Raw genomic sequence first — 19,439 nt, 5'->3', positions numbered from 1 at the left:
TCAGTTCTTTTGCATAGGCACATACATCCATTAATGAAGGGATTTTGCAAACATGAATTAATCACTGAGTGTTTTTTGTTGTTGTTTTAACTCTAGTTGGTTTTTCTCGAGTTTGTTGAAGCTCTCCTTGGTTGTGCATTGGTGTATGTTACCAGTGATGTACTTAAGGAGCAAGTAGCTCATGATAATCAGAAAAGAAGCTTTAGAGCCAAGAGTGTCTCCGAGGGAACCACAAAGTATTTTCTGTCCCAGGTAAAGTTGATGCAAGGCTGTTAAATATTACTGGATGCCCACTTAGAGGGTGAAGTCAGGCCTTGCAAATGTCCTATGTTTCCTGAACATAGAACCATTTCCTTTTCTGGCTTAAACAGTTATTAGATTGGGTCCCTCTGCTTTTTCTGTTTGTTGCTAACTTAGATTGCAAGATCAGTATAAACAGGTTTAAGGCATTTGCCTGTTTTCCTAGAAAACACTATTGAAATGTAAATGTCATTAACCAGGCATAATTGCAGAATGTTTTGGAGACAGGAATTTGCATGACTCAAGTGGATGTGTGATTGCACTTTTTTATTTGAACACAAGTCCAGGCAGTGAGTAACTGAATTTAAAACTTCTTGGCAGCCACTGAGATCTTATGAAGACAGAGAGCATTCTCTTGAAGAATTTCTACTGGGTGAGTACTGTAGGTACCATAAGCACCTATAAGCAGTGGTGCTAGAGGAGATTCACTCTTGCTGTATCTTTGACTAACACAAACAAAATCCCTTGTAGCTCTTGACTTATGAAATGTTAATTACCTACGCAGATTTCAGCTTGTCACAAGAGGGCAGTAAATGAACGTTAATTCTGAGGGAGACTTTTTTGAAGAACTTAGTAATTAGAGACGTTTAAGTACATGCTTACATAGTTTCCCCTATTTTAAAATGCTACATTTTATATCATAGTATCAGTCAGGGTTGGAAGGGACCACAAGGATCATCTAGTTCCAACCCCCCTGCCATGGGCAGGGACACCCCACACTAGATCAGGCTGGCCAGAGCCTCATCCAGCCTGGTCTTAAACACCTCCAGGGACGGTGCCCCAACCACCTCCCTGGACAACCCATTCCAGGGCTTCACCACTCTCATGGTGAAGAACCTCCTCCTGACCTCCAGCTTCATTCCATTCCCCCTCGTCCTATCACTACCTGAGATCCTGAGAAGTCCCTCCCCAGCCTTCTTGTTGGCCCCCTTCAGATACTGGAAGGCCACAATTAGGTCACCTCGGAGCCTTCTCTTCTCCAGACTGAACAGCCCCAACTCTCTGTCTGTCCTCATAGGAGAGGTGCTCCAGCCCTCTGATCATGCTCATGGCCCTTCTCTGGACACGTTCCAGCACGCCCATATCCCTCTTGTAATAGGGGCTCCAGAACTGGATGCAGTTCTCCAGGTGGGGTCTCACCAGAGCTGAGTAGAGGGGGAGAATCACCTCCCTTGCCCTGCTGGCCACACTTCACAGTATCACAGTATCACAGTATCACAGTAACTAAGGTTGGAAGAGACCCCAAGGATCATCAAGTCCAACCTGTTCCAACAGACCTCACAACTAGATCATAGCACCAAGCGCCACGTCCAATCTCCCCTTGAACACCTCCAGGGACGGCGACTCCACCACCTCCCTGGGCAGCCCATTCCAATGACGAATGACTCGCTCAGTGAAGAACTTTTTCCTCACCTCGAGTCTAAACCTCCCCTGACACAACTTGAGACTGTGTCCCCTTGTTCTGGTGCTGGTTGCCTGGGAGAAGAGACCAACCCCCACCTGGCTACAACCACCCTTCAGGTAGTTGTAGAGGGCAATGAGGTCGCCTCTGATCCTTCTCTTCTCCAGGCTAAACAATCCCAGCTCCCTCAGCCTCTCCTCATAGGGCTTGTGCTCAAGGCCTCTCACCAGCCTTGTTGCCCTTCTCTGGACACGTTCAAGTGTCTCGATGTCCTTCCTAAACTGAGGGGCCCAGAACTGGACACAGTACTCAAGGTGTGGCCTAACCAATGCAGAGTACAGGGGCACAATGACCTCCCTGCTCCTGCTGGCCACACTATTCCTAATACAGGCCAGGATGCCATTGGCCTTCTTGGCCACCTGGGCACACTGCTGGCTCATGTTTAGGCGGGTGTCAATCAGCACCCCCAGGTCCCTCTCCGTTTGGCAGCTCTCCAGCCACTCTGACCCCAGCCTGTAGCTCTGCATGGGGTTGCCGTGGCCAAAGTGCAGCACCCGGCACTTAGACTTATTAAATGCCATCCCATTGGACTCTGCCCATCTGTCCAGTCGGTCAAGGTCCCTCTGCAGAGCCTTTCTGCCCTCTAACTGACTAACATCTGTTCCCAACTTGGTGTCATCTGCAAACTTGCTGATGACTGACTCAACCCCCTCATCCAGATCATCAATGAAGATGTTAAAGAGGATGGGGCCCAGCACTGATCCCTGGGGGACGCCACTGGTGACTGGCCGCCAGCCGGATGTGGCACCATTCACCACCACTCTCTGGGCTCGGCCCTCCAGCCAGTTCCTAACCCAGCACAGAGTGTTGTGGTCCAAACCACGAGCTGACAGCTTAGCCAGCAGTTTACTGTGGGGGACGGTGTCAAAGGCCTTGCTGAAGTCCAGATAGACTACATCCACAGGCCTCCCCACATCCACCAGACGGGTCACCTGATCATAGAAGGAGATCAGGTTGGAGAGGCAGGACCTGCCCTTCCTAAATCCATGTTGGCTGGACCTGAGCCCTTGGCCATCCTTCAGGTGCGCCATCTATAAGCTGTAGTTTGTGTTTATGAGAAGGGTTTCCTCTTTTTTATTTTTTAAAGATATTACTACTGTGTCTTGGGGTTTTACTTCATAGAAGAATTATTAGTAATTGTGTGTCACCATTAGCTGGAATAAGATGTCTTATGACAGGCCAACATTAATGCAGAAGAAAAATCAATATGAGCATTTTTGTATGTTGAGGTCAGTAACCCTTAATGGCTGATGAGATCTCATCTGGCTTGGGCTTTGTGGTTAAGTGCTTTCAACAGATAAAGAATCCTAATAAATAGACAAGGATCTTTGCACAGTGACCAGCTCTTTCACTGCATGCTAGTGACTGAAAAGTTACTGACCTGAGGAACATTGTTTCTTCAAGAACCAGCAGATAGGCCCTAGCCTATTTTTTGACAGTCACAATTGAATGCTTGTTTTTGATTCCATTTCAAGGGATGAATCCCTCTGACAAGCCACAAAAGGGCCATCAGTTCAACATTGCTCAGTTGTCATCTTCTGTACCATGCAGAAGCCCAGCGTCCCTGTGGCAGAGGATCAGATTTGAAACAGCACAGTCCAAAACACTGGAAATAGAAATGCCCTGCTAAATAGTCTGTTTAATTTGCATGTTGCAGATGAACAAAAAGAAGCCAGAACTGAGCCAGATGAGGTTGGTCTGTGGATGTGTCAGGTGCAGATCTTTTTTACAACTAAGTTATTTCCTGCCTACCAGCATGAAAAAGTGCTGAGGGAAAAAATAAAAGAGAATCGAATACGGGATGCTGAATTTGCTGAGCTGAGAAAGATCAAGGATGAGGAGCTGGCAAAGTGAGTGTTGTATCTTGTCTTGAAGTACTGTTGTCTCTTCTACTAACAAAATGATAGAAAAGCATGCTTTAATAACTACTTCATACTATAACTGGGAAAATCAGCTCTGCCAGGTATAAGCAACATGCACAATGTAACTTGTGACTTCTGTTACTGCACGTACAGACTGCTTTCAAGTTATACAATGCTTATTTCCTGGCCTTTGAGCCCTGCTCTGTGTAAAGGTAGTGAAGATGTTAGCTCATAGGGTTTGGGGTTTTTTTATGTTCTGTTTTTTTCACATGCTAGAATTCAGACTTGGAAGTGGCAACTAGACAGATTTTCCATTTCTCTGCTGGTTTATACTGCTGCTACTGTGACTCTACCAATAATGGCTTAACTCCCTCTTGAAGTACAGAAATGTAAACTTTTTTTCCACTCAGACTTATTGCTGAAAAAGAAGCAGAAGAGGCAAAAAGGCAAGAAGAAGCTGCAGCAAAAATATCTGACTCCAAGAGTACAGGTTTTCAGGAGGCAGAGAAGCCTGTCACACTCCCTCCAAAGGCAGAGGCACCCATTGTAGCAGCCCCAGTTGCTACCAAGGTGCCTGCTGGCAAAAAGAAAAAGAAGAAATAGATCTTCTGAGAACTGCTGAAGATTCCATTGAGTAAGTACTCTTTGAATGAGAAAAAAAACCAGCAGGAGAACTATGCTTGCAGAAAGGTCTAAAATATAAGTTATGATTAAACTGTATGCACAAGACTTACCAGCTTCAGAGGGAAGCTGCTCTTGCAAGGGTCTAGGACAAGAGAATAAAGCCATTTACACAAGCATAACCCTTTGAACAGAACTATTCCAGTATTTGACTTGTAGGTAAAACCTCTGTGTTGACACAAGAAGTGCTACCTTGTCATGATCCTGTGTCTCCATGAAACAGGTTTTGCTGAAAACACAGGTTATTTGACTGAAGTACTGCATATGAGCAAGTATTTAGGAGTTTGGCAAAGAGTGTAAAGCAGGAGCTACAAAGAACAGGTTAACTGAGAAGGGTCTCTGTTCAGGAGTCTTTTGTAACCAATCATTGCCCACTGTAGAAAGCAGCAGAAAGTCACACAACGACGCAAATGAACACAAGAAAACAAAAGGATGCCCTTAAAAGTGTAACAATTATTAGTTTTATTTTTCCAGTAAAATATTCACATAACAGTATCAGAATGGAATGGTACAGATGAGTTCAGACTGGTTTAATTAGCTTGCACATAAACATTTTTAAAATCTAAAAATTTTTATGATCAGAGTTTACAGATTTTAGTAGAAATTTTGATTCTTACAAAGCAAGTATTGCTTTACTATTGTCATTATTCCAGTCAATAATATGACTAATAACTTTTCATGTTGAACAACTGTCTGACATTGACATCTTCAATAAATCAGCCCTTTGCAGATCAATCCAAGAAGAAAATATTGTTAAACTGTGTTGCACAAAGTTTCTTCACTTCTTCTGTAAAAAAACCAAAACAACATATTTCAGCATGATTATGTTACAGGCTCCTCCACAAGAGAAACCCTGGGGGCTCATGGAGGAGAATACAACTTAATTCAAACAGAAAAAAACCCTAGGAGTTTCTAATGTAAAAATACACTTCATGTTATTCTCTCTTCAGACTTGACTCAATCTTTTGCTGACATTTCACACTGAAAAATGCTTTTGTGTTCTAAGTGGCTGAAGTGTCGGTGACGGGTTGAGTTTGCTGCTGGGCCATTCACCTTGTCAAATACTTCGCTTCAGAAAGGGAAGTAAATTGTAACCCCTTTTCAGGAGAAGGAAAGGTTACAGTAGTCTGTTACAGTAACTCTAGTCTGCACAACTTTTACTTTGTGCTGTTTAGCAGACACCGCTTCCTAAGTTTATCAGGCACAGAAACACTCACTGTAGGGCAGGTTTGACTCTGAAATACAATTAGAATTCACTTAGAAATCACTGTTAAGTCATATCCTTTCTAAAATGTAGGTTTGCTAGGCTTTGCTCTTGGAGAAGTATCAGTTCTTTCCCACCATTCAAGTAATCACATTGCCTCCTCTTAACACAGAGCCCAAATTGCTGCACTTGAGACTCCAAGTGCCATTTCTTGTAAAGACGCAGTAAGCTTTTAAATAGACTTTGTTAACTTGCACTCTTAGGCATAGTGAATTGTGTTCAAAACAACATTAGAAACGAGACAACAATGGAATGAGGATCACTGACAGGGTAGACATTATGTGTAAGTAACATACCCATGACTCACTGACAAATAAAACCTAATTCAGATGTAAATATGTTCATCTCTCATCCATAACACACTTCATTAATTACTCCTAAACTGAGCTCTCCTCTATTATTTGGAGGGGGAATAATGGCTGATTAATAATTGAGAACACCTACTGAATATTTATGCTGTTCTTTCACAGCTGGTACAAGGCAGACTAAAACCTTATGCAGACTTACCTGGTGTATCATAGCTCAATCCCTCTCTAGATTTCTTGTGAGATGGATTTTATTACTTCTCCAGGGACATACATTTTAGTAGTAACTGTATTTAAAGGTAATAAAAAAACCAATCCTTACCATTAACTTCAATCAGATTTGCATTTTTTTGATTCAAAATAACATACAGTTCTCGCTGGTCAGACTTTTTCCCAACTACCCAGTAATCACTCATTGCCTTCACAATAATTTCCTCATCTTCATCAACTCTGAAAGAAGTTGTAGAAAGTAAAGAAGGTGGCAGCAAGTTCATCTTCAACAACTTGATTTCTAATCACCTTAATGGCATAAATTGTGCAGCATCAAAGAGCAATTGCTAGTACTAACTCAGGTGTAGTTCAGCAATCCAAGATGAAAGCTTCATAAATGGCTGCTTAGGACAATTACATCCCCAGAGCAGTAAATCATTAAAGTGTCCAGCAACCCACCCCTCCAGTGCTCTGAAGAAAGCAGCTATCCTCCACACAAAGGACACACTTTGAGTTATGATTTGCTACACAGTGACTAACTAAAGCAAGCTGGAGATGGCATGGTGATACAGCGTTCACACAAGCAGTAGTTAACCTCGAACTGAACCATGCTCAACAACAATTATATAAAGCTGTTGCTGATGAAACAGTCTTACTTCTTTTATACAAAAATTAAAACCTTGTGCTTAAGCAGAATAGGGAAATTGCCAGTCATTAATAAAGAGATATAAGACACCACAGTCATTCAGCCTTTTCCTGTCATTATTAATTTTTATAGTGAAGATGGGCTCTCCCACCTTGGAGCACAATACCCACTAACAAGAAGCCAGTTATCTTCTCTATCAGCAGTACTGCAATAACTGCAAGGTTTGCATTTCATCTGTTGTCTGGTCCCCACAAGTAGACAGCTGTTTCAGAGGAGGCTGTAAACAGCCAGAAGCAGGATTCCCTGTCCTTTATATCACTTACACAGCGAGTAGACAGTCCAAAAGCACAAGGCTTGATTCCCCTTTTACTTTGTAATAGCTATTCTGAAACTTCTTTGGATATAGGCCCTGGCCCTTCCTAAAATTATTTTTAAAAGGACAATAGAAGTTTTGTTCAAGACTGCTAAACCTACACAAAATACCAAATATGATCCATGTAACACCACTTACCTCACAGAGCTCTGAATAGCCCAGCATCAACAAAATGACATGAAAGATTCACTCATTTGAAAAAAAATAATTAAAAACTTAAAAATCTACTTTTAGACAGGAAGAGTTACAGACTATTTAATAGTTAAGCATTACCTGGAGAAGTCACTGTTGATGTCACCGAGAATCTTCATGAGGTCAGGGTGAACAGATGCAAGTGATACACTGGGTGTTTTCCTCATGTGAATGGTACTTTTCTCTGCCAGGTTCATGTGATTGAAATAGATAAACTTAAACTGAGGCTCCTTCTCAGCCCTAAGAAGATCGTTAAAAGCACAAACACACAAACAGCCTGTGAACACTGACACATTCTATAGGCACAGGCTTCACAGAGAACAGTAACGAGCCAGTGCAAAGCTTGCTCAGACATCCTGAAGCTATCCTCACATTGCAGAGGCTCAAGTATGTTAAGACTTGTAACGTGGTCAAACTTGATTTCAATGCACTTTTTTTTTCCATTTTGGTTTGTGGGTTTTTTGGTTTCTTTTTAAGAAAAGGCAAGCCTGCAAACCCAACCACTTTTTCCCCCTCTGTTGTTTGGGCTGCTAGTAAATAGACACTTGGAATCTAAAGGCTTTGTCCCACATCCCTGTAGTAGTTTGCTTGCATTTTTCTAATGAGCTGTTTTTAATCTGTGCTGATTTTGTTTCCTTGCTGCTGTCCCCTATGTCAGTCCAATCTGATGCTAGGTCTTTAGTTTGATTAGTAAGCAGTCTTCCACTCATGTCTTTGTTTTTAGTAACACTCAAAAGAAAGAATTTCTTGATTCAGGCAGTTAAGACTTCCTCCCATCTTTTGTGTGAGTCAAGCAAGATATTAACTTCAAACTCCTGCCTTGGAAGTCTTCCGCCTTTTTCTCTTTTATTAATACCAAATCTATCACTTAGAGCTGTAGTTTTGGTAGATGTCACAACAAATTCAGACTGGCAAAAACTGGCTATGGCAATTGGTACTTGAGTCTATCTATTATTTAGAATCGGGGAGATACTGTGATGACACCACTCACCTTAGCAAACAACCAGATACCCCCTTCCTCTCTGTCACCCAGATGCATTAGTGTCAAGAAACTGTATCATGTTTTTGAGACACCATGGCATTAAACTTTCAAAAGAGTTAAAGCTGCCAAAGCCAGTCCCAGGTGACATTTAAAAACCCCAAGTTTAATGATTTAGTAGATTGGCACAATTTCAAGCACATCCTATTCTATACCCTGCAATTTTGCTGATCTGGCACACTACCACTGAATGAGTTCAGTCGCACACCTATCTTTAGTTTAATTCCGCTTCTGTCAGATCCAGTGCTCTTCTTGCTTCCCCAACTAACACATCTATCTAAAAGTAAATAGAATTTTATGGATAGTCAGCTATGGTTCTAAGGGAAGTACATTTAAAGCATTAACATCCTTTTTCACTTGACTTTCCTTTCTTTGCCCCTCAAGTATTTATCTTAGTCCTGCAAAGCAGAAGAAAAGAAGACAGCTTTTTTCCTCACCTACTACACATTCCAATGCTTCAAGAAGCAGTAATTCTGGGAAAAAAAAGTACTCAGCTCTAAAGCCTGCATTGTAATCAAATAATCCACTCACTAAAACCTCCATTTCAAACTGGTAAAAATTGTTCCAGTATCTCCAGTTCCATTTTCCTTTTTAGACTTGAAACAGAGTTAAGAGTTACATATACTCAGCCCAAGCTCTAAAGTACTTGTGTCTAAGGCAACACTCAGAGTGGTGTCAGCATCCACTTGAGGTGGAAAATGCAGGTCTTTCAACATCATAAAAAGCAGCAAACTGGGAAGGCAGAAGCCACAGGAAATAAGCATAAAGATGGTTGTGGGCACCAAGATAGTGACAGTTCTTAATTTAAAACAACAACAAAGCAAACCAGCCACCAAACAACGCCCCCCAAAAAAGCCCTCCATAAAACCAACCAAGATTCTGTTTCCCTCAAGAAAAGATAGAAAGCATAAACTGAAGATTTTGCAGGAGCTGATACTTCTCTACTTCAACATGAGGGACAGTGACAGCAGACCACCACTCCAGCTGTCATTTTGGCCATCCTGTATGCATTTCTGCCAGCATGTTTTCTACAACAGTTAATGCCCGTACGGGAAAAAGGTTTCAGTTACACAATGAGCGTTCATCCCTAAATTAATAACATGAGTGTTGTTACTTCAGGAAGACCTAATTAAGCAAGAACAGGTACTTTACAAATGCTTAAGATGCAGAAAGGTTGATAAACATCATTTAAGTACACAGATAACTTAATACGTTATTTGGCCTCGTGTTACCATTATTTAAGCAGTTCATTAAACCTAATTTATAGCCAACTAAGGAGGGACTGCAACAGGAAAAGTGGTACAAACCCTGATATTCTCTTGTTGATGTTGTATTGTTCACATATATCTGATGCTAACACGGTGAGTTGAGGCCCAACAATGCTGTCCAGTTTACGGCAAAACTCCAGCGTAGGTGGAATTGAAGCTAGGTGGTGGGTAACAAAAAAGGGAGAGGTGAGATTCTCTTCTCACAGCTGAAGGTGCCCACTTCCTCTAAACATCAGTGACAGTCCTGGGACATAACCATTTCATTATAACCTTAGGGATGATTTTGAGGGTGCCTGGCTAACTAAACCAGTATGTAGTCATTTTATTGTGTAAATGGAGTTACTTATACCACTGGAGCCAAATTCAAAAGACTGATAAAAGCAACCAGGAAGAAGAGACTCAAGTAACAGCATATTCTTCATAAGTAAAGCAAGTTGCATGTGAAATAGCATTTTGTACCATGTCTTGCCAAGTAAGTGATGCTAATTGGTACTTACCATCAATCATAAAGCAGACAGCTGCACTCATGGCCTGGAACAAAAAAAGCAGAAAACCATTTACAGTAGGTTACCTCAACTACCTCAAATAAATGACAATATTTCACTGAGTTTACAAACAAGTAAACCACTTAAATTACAACCAAAAAAACCTTTACTTTAGAGGTAATGCTTCTGTAGGATAATCCCTTTGTAATCTTGCGCAACACAGGATAGTTGTGATTCTAAAATTCAGCCCAGTTAACCATTTTTAAGTTGTAGGGGAAGGGGAACATTTTCTGAAAATGCATTTTATGCAAGGATGTATGTCTGCAAGAAACTTGCATTTACTGAGTAATGCTGCACAAAGCCAGGTATGAGACTACTTAAAGTAACTAAGACTGGCCTTCTGTTTAAATAAAGCAACTGTTTATTTTGAGGAGGTGGCAGGAGAGGGGAAAAGAGGATTCAAGCTTTAAAGCTTGTTGCTAGAAACACCAGGGAGCTTTCTGTCTCTTTGCTTTAACCTAGGCATATCAATGCATCTTTCTGTACAATTCCTAAGTACTTCACATCACTGTCTTCACCTAACTCTGTGGAATGATTGCAGAGAAAACTGTAATACCTTATAAACGATTAAATGAAGCTCTTCGTAACTGTCATCAGTGTTAACAAATATTTTAGGGAAACGGCATTTTGCTTCTGGATCATTAAGATTTAAAGGTCCAGTCAGAAACCTAGAATATAATTTAACAGGTCAGATGCAATGAATTCATGCTTTTCAGTTCTTCCTATTTAACAGATGTTCTTGAAACCAGCAATTACTTGCATGTATGAATCTGTTTGAATACAATGATGAGATCTCAGCTATGCAGACAGGCACAGAGCCCTTAATATATTATATCAGCACTTATATTTTCAAAGTAGTACTTGAATTTATGCCCTAGAGAGTTAGAGAAACAGGATCAGAAAGCCAGAATAATACTAAAGAAAATAAACTGCACAGATCAAAGTTAAAACAAGACTCTTTTTGCTGGGAAGGTACTTATTTTTCTTTCAAACAATACGTTCTAATTGGTGTCAGGAGCACCTTAAACTTAGGGCAGTGGGGAGGGTGGAACAGGGAGTATGTGCCAGTGCCTTGATCCCAAAAGAAAACAATAAATCAGGTAGGAGGAATTTTCGTGATTGAAGAAAGATGTCCAAACCCACAATTATCCAAAATAGTGTTGCACAGCTGCTTAGGTACAGAATTCCCCACTCTGACATGCTAAGCGTGGGGGGGGGGGAATTAAAAATAGATACAATCTACACCTTTGTCTGAAGTGCATCACTGAAAAGAAGTGACCAAAGGAGTTCCAAACCTTTTGATGTAGTGCATTAAGAGCAATGGGGAATCAAAAGAAATCTGCAGTAATATTAATGAAGCCTTTTCCCTTTTCTCCCCAAAGGTCAAGTTTCACATTGCACCAACTGCTGTGCAACCCTCTGGAATGAGCTGTGCGTGGAATATGTACTCAAAATACAAACTTTTGCCCTTGAGGGAAGTAGCAGCAGCTGGTGACAGTAAACAAGAGCTACCTTCCATAGTGTTGTAGATTTCCTGGCATTTCAGCACGTATTGGAGAATCTCTACCTGCTAACTGAAGTGAAAAAGAACAGATAAGAAAACACAGCTTAGAGGTACTTTGCTACATTTTGTGCACTGTCTTTAAATCAAATTCAAAGCAAACCATTTGCAGGAATTGCCACTCATGAAGGTATATGCTCTCTGTAAAAAGAAGTAAGTAAAGCTAAAGTGTAAAAGATGCTTGATAAAACAGGGAATTTAATTTTGCATTTACTGATTGTGAAGTTTAGCTTATGGAGCTTTTGGCTGGAGGGAAAGATAATAACTCCATGTGGTCTTATGGCCTTCCATGCTGCATTTAGCCATCAAGCTGAAGGGATTCATTTGCAGTACTGAGCAGTCAGCAGGTATCAACATTAAGTAAACTCCCTATCACTTCCCCATATTCAAGTTACCAGCACTATTCATACTGTGTTAGGTGCAAATACTACTGACTGCAGTGAAAACAACACACCTCTGAATTCCTAAACTAAAACTTAAAGAGGGAGGAGAGAGATAATCCTCTTTGGTATTTTAGCCCTTAGTGGTACCAGATAAACAGAAATGAAAGGAGGAAAAATAACCCAAACCAAAGCTAGGAACTAACAACCACCTCCACCCCTGCCTCCCCAAAACAAATCCTAATTGCCACACCTCAGGCTCCATGTGCCTTGGAAACAGAGATGTTGTGAGATACTTGTACAAAATTCTCATGTCATCTTGTTCCAGTCCACTCCTAGATCAGGGAGAAACACAAGTGATATCTGTGCTGCAGTCCAGATCACACATTTTCTGCTAACTAAAATTCAGGCAAAGCACATGGCAAAGCAGGGTACATTTCAGTGTCTCAGCAGATTAAATCCCAGAACATGAATTTTTAATAAGATGTTAGTTTATTTGCTAAATACAAAACATGCAGAATACCTATAAACCATCAGAAAAACACAAACAACATTTAAATAAAGATGAAGTCTGCCGTACCTAAGTCCATTTTTAAGCAGAACTCTTCACAAGCAGTGCAACTTGCTGGTTCAGAATTATATAAAGGATAATCCTTTAATTAACCTATACTAGAAGTCCTACTAGAGGAACTTGTGTACATGCAGAGTCTCTTGTGATGGAAATGACAAAGACACTTCTCTAGCTACTCCTCAAACCAGCTTCAAAGTAATCATTTGGTACAGGTTAGAGATTTTTAAAGCTGAAGACCAATACCTTTCTTATGTATCACTCATCCTACCATTCCTCATGTTCATGCAACTCTCTCACTGAGTCAGAAGCTTTGCTATTATGACACTTATTTATAGGATGAGAATTGAAGACACACAAAAGGATTATTTCAGTACCTACCAGATAAGCTGGTCGTTGTAGAGAAATGCAGTATACTTGACTATGTTCAGGCTCTCTTCCATCCTATTAATAAATGACTGAATTTTCAAGTAAGTCATTTTATCCAGTGGAAAGAAGCTGATTCCACAAAACACATCCAGCAGATCACAAGACTGTAAATGCAGTGTCTGCAAGTACTAGAGAATAATGACAGTCGATTTTTAGAATGCAGAAAACTTCCAGTGTCTAGATTTAAATTACAAATTTGAGTCTGTTCCCTGGTAATCTACACTAACAGTACCAAACCCCCCCCAAAAAAACCCAAACCAAATAAACCACCAACCCTTCCAGTTCTCCTTCATATGGGGATACACTTTCCAGTAGAGCCTGTAGCAACACAAGAGGTGATGGTCTACTAAGAGTAGATTCAGACTAGATATAAGGAAGAAGTCTTTTATGCTGAGGGTGGTGATACACTGACACAAGTTGCCCAGAGAGGGGAGAGATGCTCCATCCCTGGAAACATTCAAAGTCAAGTTGGATGGGGCTCTGAGCAACCTGAAATAGTAGATTTCCCTGCTCACTGCAGGGAGGGGTGCACTGAATGAGCTTTAAAGGTCCCTTCAAACCCAAACCAGTTTATGAGTCTATGTGTGAGAGTGTGTTAATGTGATTCCAAGTGTCATAGCAACAACAGTATTGAAGCCTATTAAGTATTTAAGAGCAAACACAGCCTATCTTACTAACATTTCTATGGAGTTCTGAAATTAAATCTTACCAGATAAATCCATTAGCCTTCATTGTGCAAAGATAGTGTCTATGATTCTCTTTTCTCCTTACCAAAAGATTTCATATGCACTATCAGATGCTCTGCTCTGTGAAAGATGAGTTATCCAGTGGCTCCCTCTACAGTCATTTCACACTACCAAAAAACCCAAGTAAATACAAATAGTATGACAGATCTCTGTCACAGTTTACAATCCAACACTCATTTCCTTGCAGAGTTTCAATGTGATTTAAGCCTGCCAGTAACACGTAGCCAATTTATTCAACAGGGCTATAACTGAACAACTTTTCCTTGGATTCCTTTCTGGTATACAAATCTATTATTATTTTAACTTCAGTAGGAACTTCAAAAGAAAACAGCAGTTTTAAAGATAAAAATCTATTGCTTCCCTTTTTGCCACGCTCTGCTTTTTTCATTTAGTCAAAAATATACAGTCAGCTAATGAAACAAATACTGTTTATGCCAGCAGTGTTCATTCTAGTCTACCAGAGTCTTAAAAAACACAAGCAAAAGTCCTCCCCAAGTCCACAAGCAAAGGCTGTCCTAAAAATCAAGCTGTATTGTACTTCTGTTTCCACTGTCACGACATTGTGTTCTTCTAAAAACTCAAGAGAACAAAACTGTAAACACCAGTATCTGCACTCCACCATGAGCAAAGATATCAATATTAAAATCTTTACCACAAGAGAATTAACTGCTGACAGCAGTCCCCTGTTTCCTTTCATGCAAACAACAGAAATGGGGTTGCCATATTTTAAAGCTAGCTTGATGAAACTTTGCATGTAGGAGCCTGAAATTCTGCCAGACATAAACTACTCACTTAGATGAAAAATACCTGAAAAATATTTGATTGATTATAAAGACTGAAGTTAAATTCTGAAGGGCAGTGATAACAAGGAAGTATTTCCTGAAACCTTATCAGGCACTATTACTAATTCCATGTGGGTGGTGGAGGACAAAAAATGACATTACTTCACAGTACTATGGGACTTTTGAGTCTGTGCACACAGGTTGTGGAATCTCCATCCCTGGATGTTTTCAAGACTCCAACAAGTCATAAGCCCTTTGCAGCCCAATTTGATTTCAGTGTTATCCTACTTTAAGCAGGGGGTTGAACTGGATGGCTTCTCAGATTGCTCCCAACCTGAATGATTCTGCAACAGTTATTCAAACAGGACTGCACAGACTGTTATCATGCTAACCAATTCAAACATTAAAACAGAATTTCCAAAGAAAGAACATGATTCCTCTGGGGAAAAGATATCCAGCAGCTAAGCTGTCCCTCTTGTGGTTCAGCTCCACTTAAAGAATCTACAAGTTGGTAAGAAGCAGGAAATAATTCAGAAAAACAAGGAACCAGACCTTGTGTTGCCAGTACACCTTTCCCACTACCTATTATTTAGAGTCACACTGCAGCCACTTTGAGAAGATCTTTGCTTTTGACTTCCAACACAGAATCACACTGTATGTGCCTGAACAAGAAGGTCTTACCCGGTGGAAGAATTTCTCTAGTCTCTCCTTTAGAACTTTTACACCTCCATCTTCCATGGCTTTCAGGAATGTGCCATTGAAAAGCTAATAGTTAAAAGGAAAAAATAAAATCAGTCAGGTAATCATTTGGTAAAGTCAGATAAGGGTTGGACTCTACGATCTTAAAGGTCTTTTCCAACCAAAATGATTCTCTGATTTACAGTAATTTCCTACAACTCAGCCATCAATACAGCTAAATTCCAAGCCAGCTCCTGTTTCTCAGTACTTGGTCTCCACACAAATCCAGATGTACCCCTCCTTGTCCCTCAGACTTGCAGAGTCCAGGCATATGAGGAACAGAGGCAGAATTAGAGAAGGAAACGTATCTTACGCTCTTGTTTTGAAATGACAGATTGATGGCCTTTATCCAGTATTGTTTCTCCAACAGATAATAGCTAACACCATGAAAATCAAACCTTTAGTAATGTAACTACCCAGGAAAAAAAGAAATCTGGATTTCACAGAAACTAGAAAGCTCTTATTGTTACCAGCACAGCTAACTGCACAAGCTTTATTTGTCTCTTCCATCAACACCATTACAGCTTCAGGAAGAGAACAGACAATAGTAATGAGACCAGAATGTCAAAGCTGTGATGAGCTTACACATCCAAATGGTATAATGAGGTACCTCTGCCCAGAGGAGGACCCTCTAATATTAACTCTACCTTGTACATGCTGTAGCACTGCTGTAGGACCGAACTATAAACCTTGTCCTGCAGAAAAAAGGGCAGGATATTAATATATACAGAAGCAGAATTTCAAGCATTTTGGCCAAGTCACACGCTTCCAAAGAGCCAGCAAAAACACAAATCAAGAGAAATTGATCTCTGAAACATTAAGTAGCATTTTCAGTCAGCATCAGGACATTTCTTTGTACTTAAGATAACAGTAACAGATAGTGCCCTTCCCTAAGGCCACTGGTGAGTGAAAATGAACTTCTCACTAGTTTTCTTTTTATCAAAGGCTAAAGGAGATGGGACACCTTAACAGGCTTTTATTGGGCTAGGATCTTAACCCAGATGAAAAGAAGACTATTTTATTGTTTGTCTGGCAAAATAGAGTGCCTGCAACACCAGTCCTTTTCGTAGAACATAGTGAGGAGCAGAGGCAGCATAAGCAACCAGCATTTTATTATCCCACCCTTCCAAATACCCTTCCTGTACACAGTTAAACTGACATAATGGTACTGCAGTTTGGACAAGAAATCCATGAAAGTTATGAGCTGTCTGTGTTTCCAGATTATTAGTGAAGATTGCTTGTAATCTTAAAGTAATAATGGCTGTTTATTTTTATTAGGTTTAAGTCATTTAAAATCTTGGAAGAACTTTATTAGAGCCTAAGAAATGCTCACTTACTCCAAGCTAAAGATCTCACAGCTGTGTATTTCACTGATGTTTACTGGGTGAGCTTGAAATGCTATCTAGATAATTCTCTTGCTCTTTTCTCTACATGTGATTGAAAAGTACTTCCCCCTCCCACCTTTTTCAGTTTATGGAGATATATATATATACACACAAAAATAATTTTGGCAGCAGTTCAAGAAGACTCAAACTAAGGTATTTCTGGAGGTACTCTTAAAATACAATATAGCCCAACCTCCCCAAACATTAAGCCCTACCAGTAATTCTTCTTCCTGATATTCATAGACCGGCTTTCCATCTTTGTGTTTTTCTATGATGGGATTCCGTACAACCTAGAAAGTGGAACAGGCTGGCATTAGACAATGCAGAATGCATTGAGAACAGTGCAATATGATGGTTTAGAAATATGGATATCACATGCATAAATACCATGACCATCCAGAAGTTTTCTTCAGGTTCATGGAAAAATTGTCTGTTCTTTTGCGTGTGTAGGGATTTTGCAGGTTTTGTTGGACTGAAGGTCCTGGAAAGAAGGCATGTATGTAGATAACAGGCATGTATAGACACAAAATGAACACATATGAATGGGAAATACAGTGCTTGTGCTAATACACTGAGCCATGCAGTCAGACTTCATACCTTGTGAATTGTATTATAGCTTCACATAGTCCCACGTTTCTGATTTTTTCATTCTTTTCTACTTCATTTGGGTGATAGAAGAGAATCTTCTTTTCTTCCTAAAATGTGATAAGAGTCAAAGCAAATCCATTTTAATAGAATCAGGAGTTCACTGGGTTCATGGTTTGTTTGTTTGAAATTGTAATCCCTTCATTTCCTAGGCAGAATTTTATCTTGTACCTAAGTGGGCTTCTGTAATAATGCATAAAGAGCATTGTTAAGCGCACTTAAGCAGTCAGTCATCCCAAGATATCTCAAAATGCTTTATAAATTGAAGACCATTGAAATCATAGGGCCTAGTCACTTCACAGCTCATTCAAAGCAAGATTAGCTTCAAAGCCAGATCAAAGCATGGCTAGCTTCAAAGCCAGCTTAGATTGCTCAAGGCATTGTCCAGTTAAGTTTCGAAGCTCTGTGAAGATGGAGATTCCACAGCCTTTTGGGGTCCTTCTCTGCTGGTTGGCTACTTCACTGTGACAAAATTTTTCTTCTCTCTCATCAGAACTTGCCTTGCTCAGACTTCTTCCATTACCTCTCATCTTCTCACTTCAAGAGCCTGACTCCATCCTCTACAGGTACTCCTTAGACAGAGGAAGAAAGCCATTGCACCCCCTTCCACATCACCTCTTAAGGCCACACAAATCCAGTTATCTAAGGCTCTCTTGGTACGTCACAAAATTCAGCCCCCTGACCAACTATGGGGCCCTCCACTGGGCTTGCTCCAGTCTGTCAGTATTTGTCTTGCTCTGGGAAGCCCCAGAGGAACACAGTGTCCACCAGCAGTCTCACAAGTGTTGAAGAGAGGGGAAGCAATCACTTCACTTGACCTGCTCACTCACTCACACAGCCTGGCATGCTGGCAGATTTCACTGCCACAAGGGCACCCTGCTGATTCACATACAACCTGTTAGTCACTAGGACCTCCTGGTCCTGTTCTGCAAAATCGCTTTCTAACCAGTCAGCCCCTGGTCTGTCATGGTGCATGACGTTACTTTATCCCACAGCCAGGACGTTGCATTTGCCTTCACTGAACCTCAGGAGGTTTTGGCTTGCCCATTTCCCCAGCTCACTGTGGGTCCCTCTGAACAGCAGCCCTGCCCTCTAGTGTATCAGCAGCCTTCCTTGACCTGGAGTCACCCACGGACTTGTTGAGAGTGCACTCAGCCTCACTGCCTGGTCATTAATAAGGCTGTAAGTACACTGCCCTGCTCAAAACCTGTTAAAACTAAAGGTTATCATGTGAAGCGTACAATAAGCTGCTATCTAAAAATAGTCTATAGCTTCTTGAATTTACTTATTAAAGATCACAATGGCAAGAAAATACTAGCAATAACCTGAACGTAACCAAGTTCAACACTAGGCTTTCTACCATGCTGTAGCTACCTGGATAAACTATTTGTGTAAGTTAATGCATTAGTGAAACATAGTTACTAACAGACCAGCTCTCCATCTACAGTATTTTACGTGCTACTGCTCATAACACCCTCGGTTACTGTTCCTTTTTAGTCTGAATCAGAGGCAGATCTAAATGTCGGTGGCACTTGTCCCTGGCCTCGCTGAAGACAGCTAATACACAAGCCCCAGGTGTTCACCAGGTGGCCACGGGCAGGCAAAGCTGCGGGTCCCACACCCCCAGCCAAGCATCGCTGCTTGCCGAGCCGCCTTTGTCTGGCGATGCTCCGCTGGGGGAAGAGTTAATCCCGCGGGCACATGCTACGGCCCAGGCATTAGGAAGGAATGACAGCACGGCTAAGACAGCCGCCCCGGGGCCCGCTGCGGCAACCGAACCCGGGACAGAGCTGGGCCGAGAGGGTGCCCTCCTCTTCCCACAGCCCCGGGACGCGACGCCCCGCGCCGGTACCTCTCCCTCTTTGGGCCCCAGCTTGGGGTTATAGATGAAGAAACTGAGCAGGGTCGGAGCGATCTGTTTCTCCTGGCCGGCTCCCCCTGCCGCCGCCGTCGCCATGCTGAGCCTGAAGTGAGAGCGCCTGGGGCCGGCAGCCGCCACACACCATCAGGGAGCAACCCAGAGCCCGGCGCCGGCCCCGCAACACTTCCGTCTTCTCC

At 41.4% G+C, this 19,439-nt stretch overlaps 2 protein-coding genes across 2 annotated transcripts in view; one reads left to right on the top strand and one right to left on the bottom strand.

The window, feature by feature from the left end:
* Nucleotides 1–11,571, top strand: part of LOC104299714 (radial spoke head 10 homolog B) — a 21,161-nt gene extending 9,590 nt beyond the window's left edge. The window contains exons 15-19 of the mRNA XM_009899903.2: nt 97–252; nt 622–673; nt 3,420–3,612; nt 4,035–4,258; nt 11,530–11,571. Coding sequence (XP_009898205.2) covers nt 97–252; nt 622–673; nt 3,420–3,612; nt 4,035–4,227 — 594 coding nt within the window. The 3' untranslated portion in view covers nt 4,228–4,258; nt 11,530–11,571. The remainder of the gene's footprint in view (nt 1–96; nt 253–621; nt 674–3,419; nt 3,613–4,034; nt 4,259–11,529) is intronic.
* Nucleotides 4,512–19,439, bottom strand: CCZ1 (CCZ1 homolog, vacuolar protein trafficking and biogenesis associated). The gene is made up of 15 exons (XM_009899398.2): nt 19,234–19,439; nt 17,334–17,431; nt 17,124–17,217; nt 16,952–17,026; nt 15,999–16,046; nt 15,295–15,378; nt 13,038–13,213; nt 12,342–12,423; nt 11,660–11,721; nt 10,704–10,815; nt 10,100–10,133; nt 9,642–9,759; nt 7,377–7,535; nt 6,197–6,324; nt 4,512–5,092 (listed from the first exon to the last, which is right to left on the bottom strand). Exons 1-15 carry the CDS (start codon nt 19,336–19,338, stop codon nt 5,037–5,039), a joined length of 1,431 nt encoding a protein of 476 aa, XP_009897700.1. The 5' UTR covers nt 19,339–19,439; the 3' UTR covers nt 4,512–5,036.

The sequence above is a fragment of the Dryobates pubescens genome, chromosome 4 (assembly GCF_014839835.1).
Source record: "Dryobates pubescens isolate bDryPub1 chromosome 4, bDryPub1.pri, whole genome shotgun sequence".
Lineage (NCBI taxonomy): Eukaryota > Metazoa > Chordata > Aves > Piciformes > Picidae > Dryobates > Dryobates pubescens.
The sequence above is the reverse complement of the archived record's forward strand: the minus strand, read 5'-3'. Positions and strand labels throughout refer to the sequence as shown.

What these genes read in the sequence shown, in the direction of transcription:
- CCZ1 (XM_009899398.2), bottom strand. Translation starts at nt 19,338, where the DNA reads ATGGCGACGGCGGCGGCAGGGGGAGCCGGCCAGGAGAAACAGATCGCT. An exon ending in AAAACTTCTGGATGGTCATG is followed by an intron (nt 17,027 to 17,123) that starts GTATTTATGCAT and finishes TCCACTTTCTAG; the next exon opens with GTTGTACGGAATCCCATCAT. An exon ending in AGTGCTACAGCATGTACAAG is followed by an intron (nt 15,379 to 15,998) that starts GTAGAGTTAATA and finishes TTTAACTATTAG; the next exon opens with CTTTTCAATGGCACATTCCT.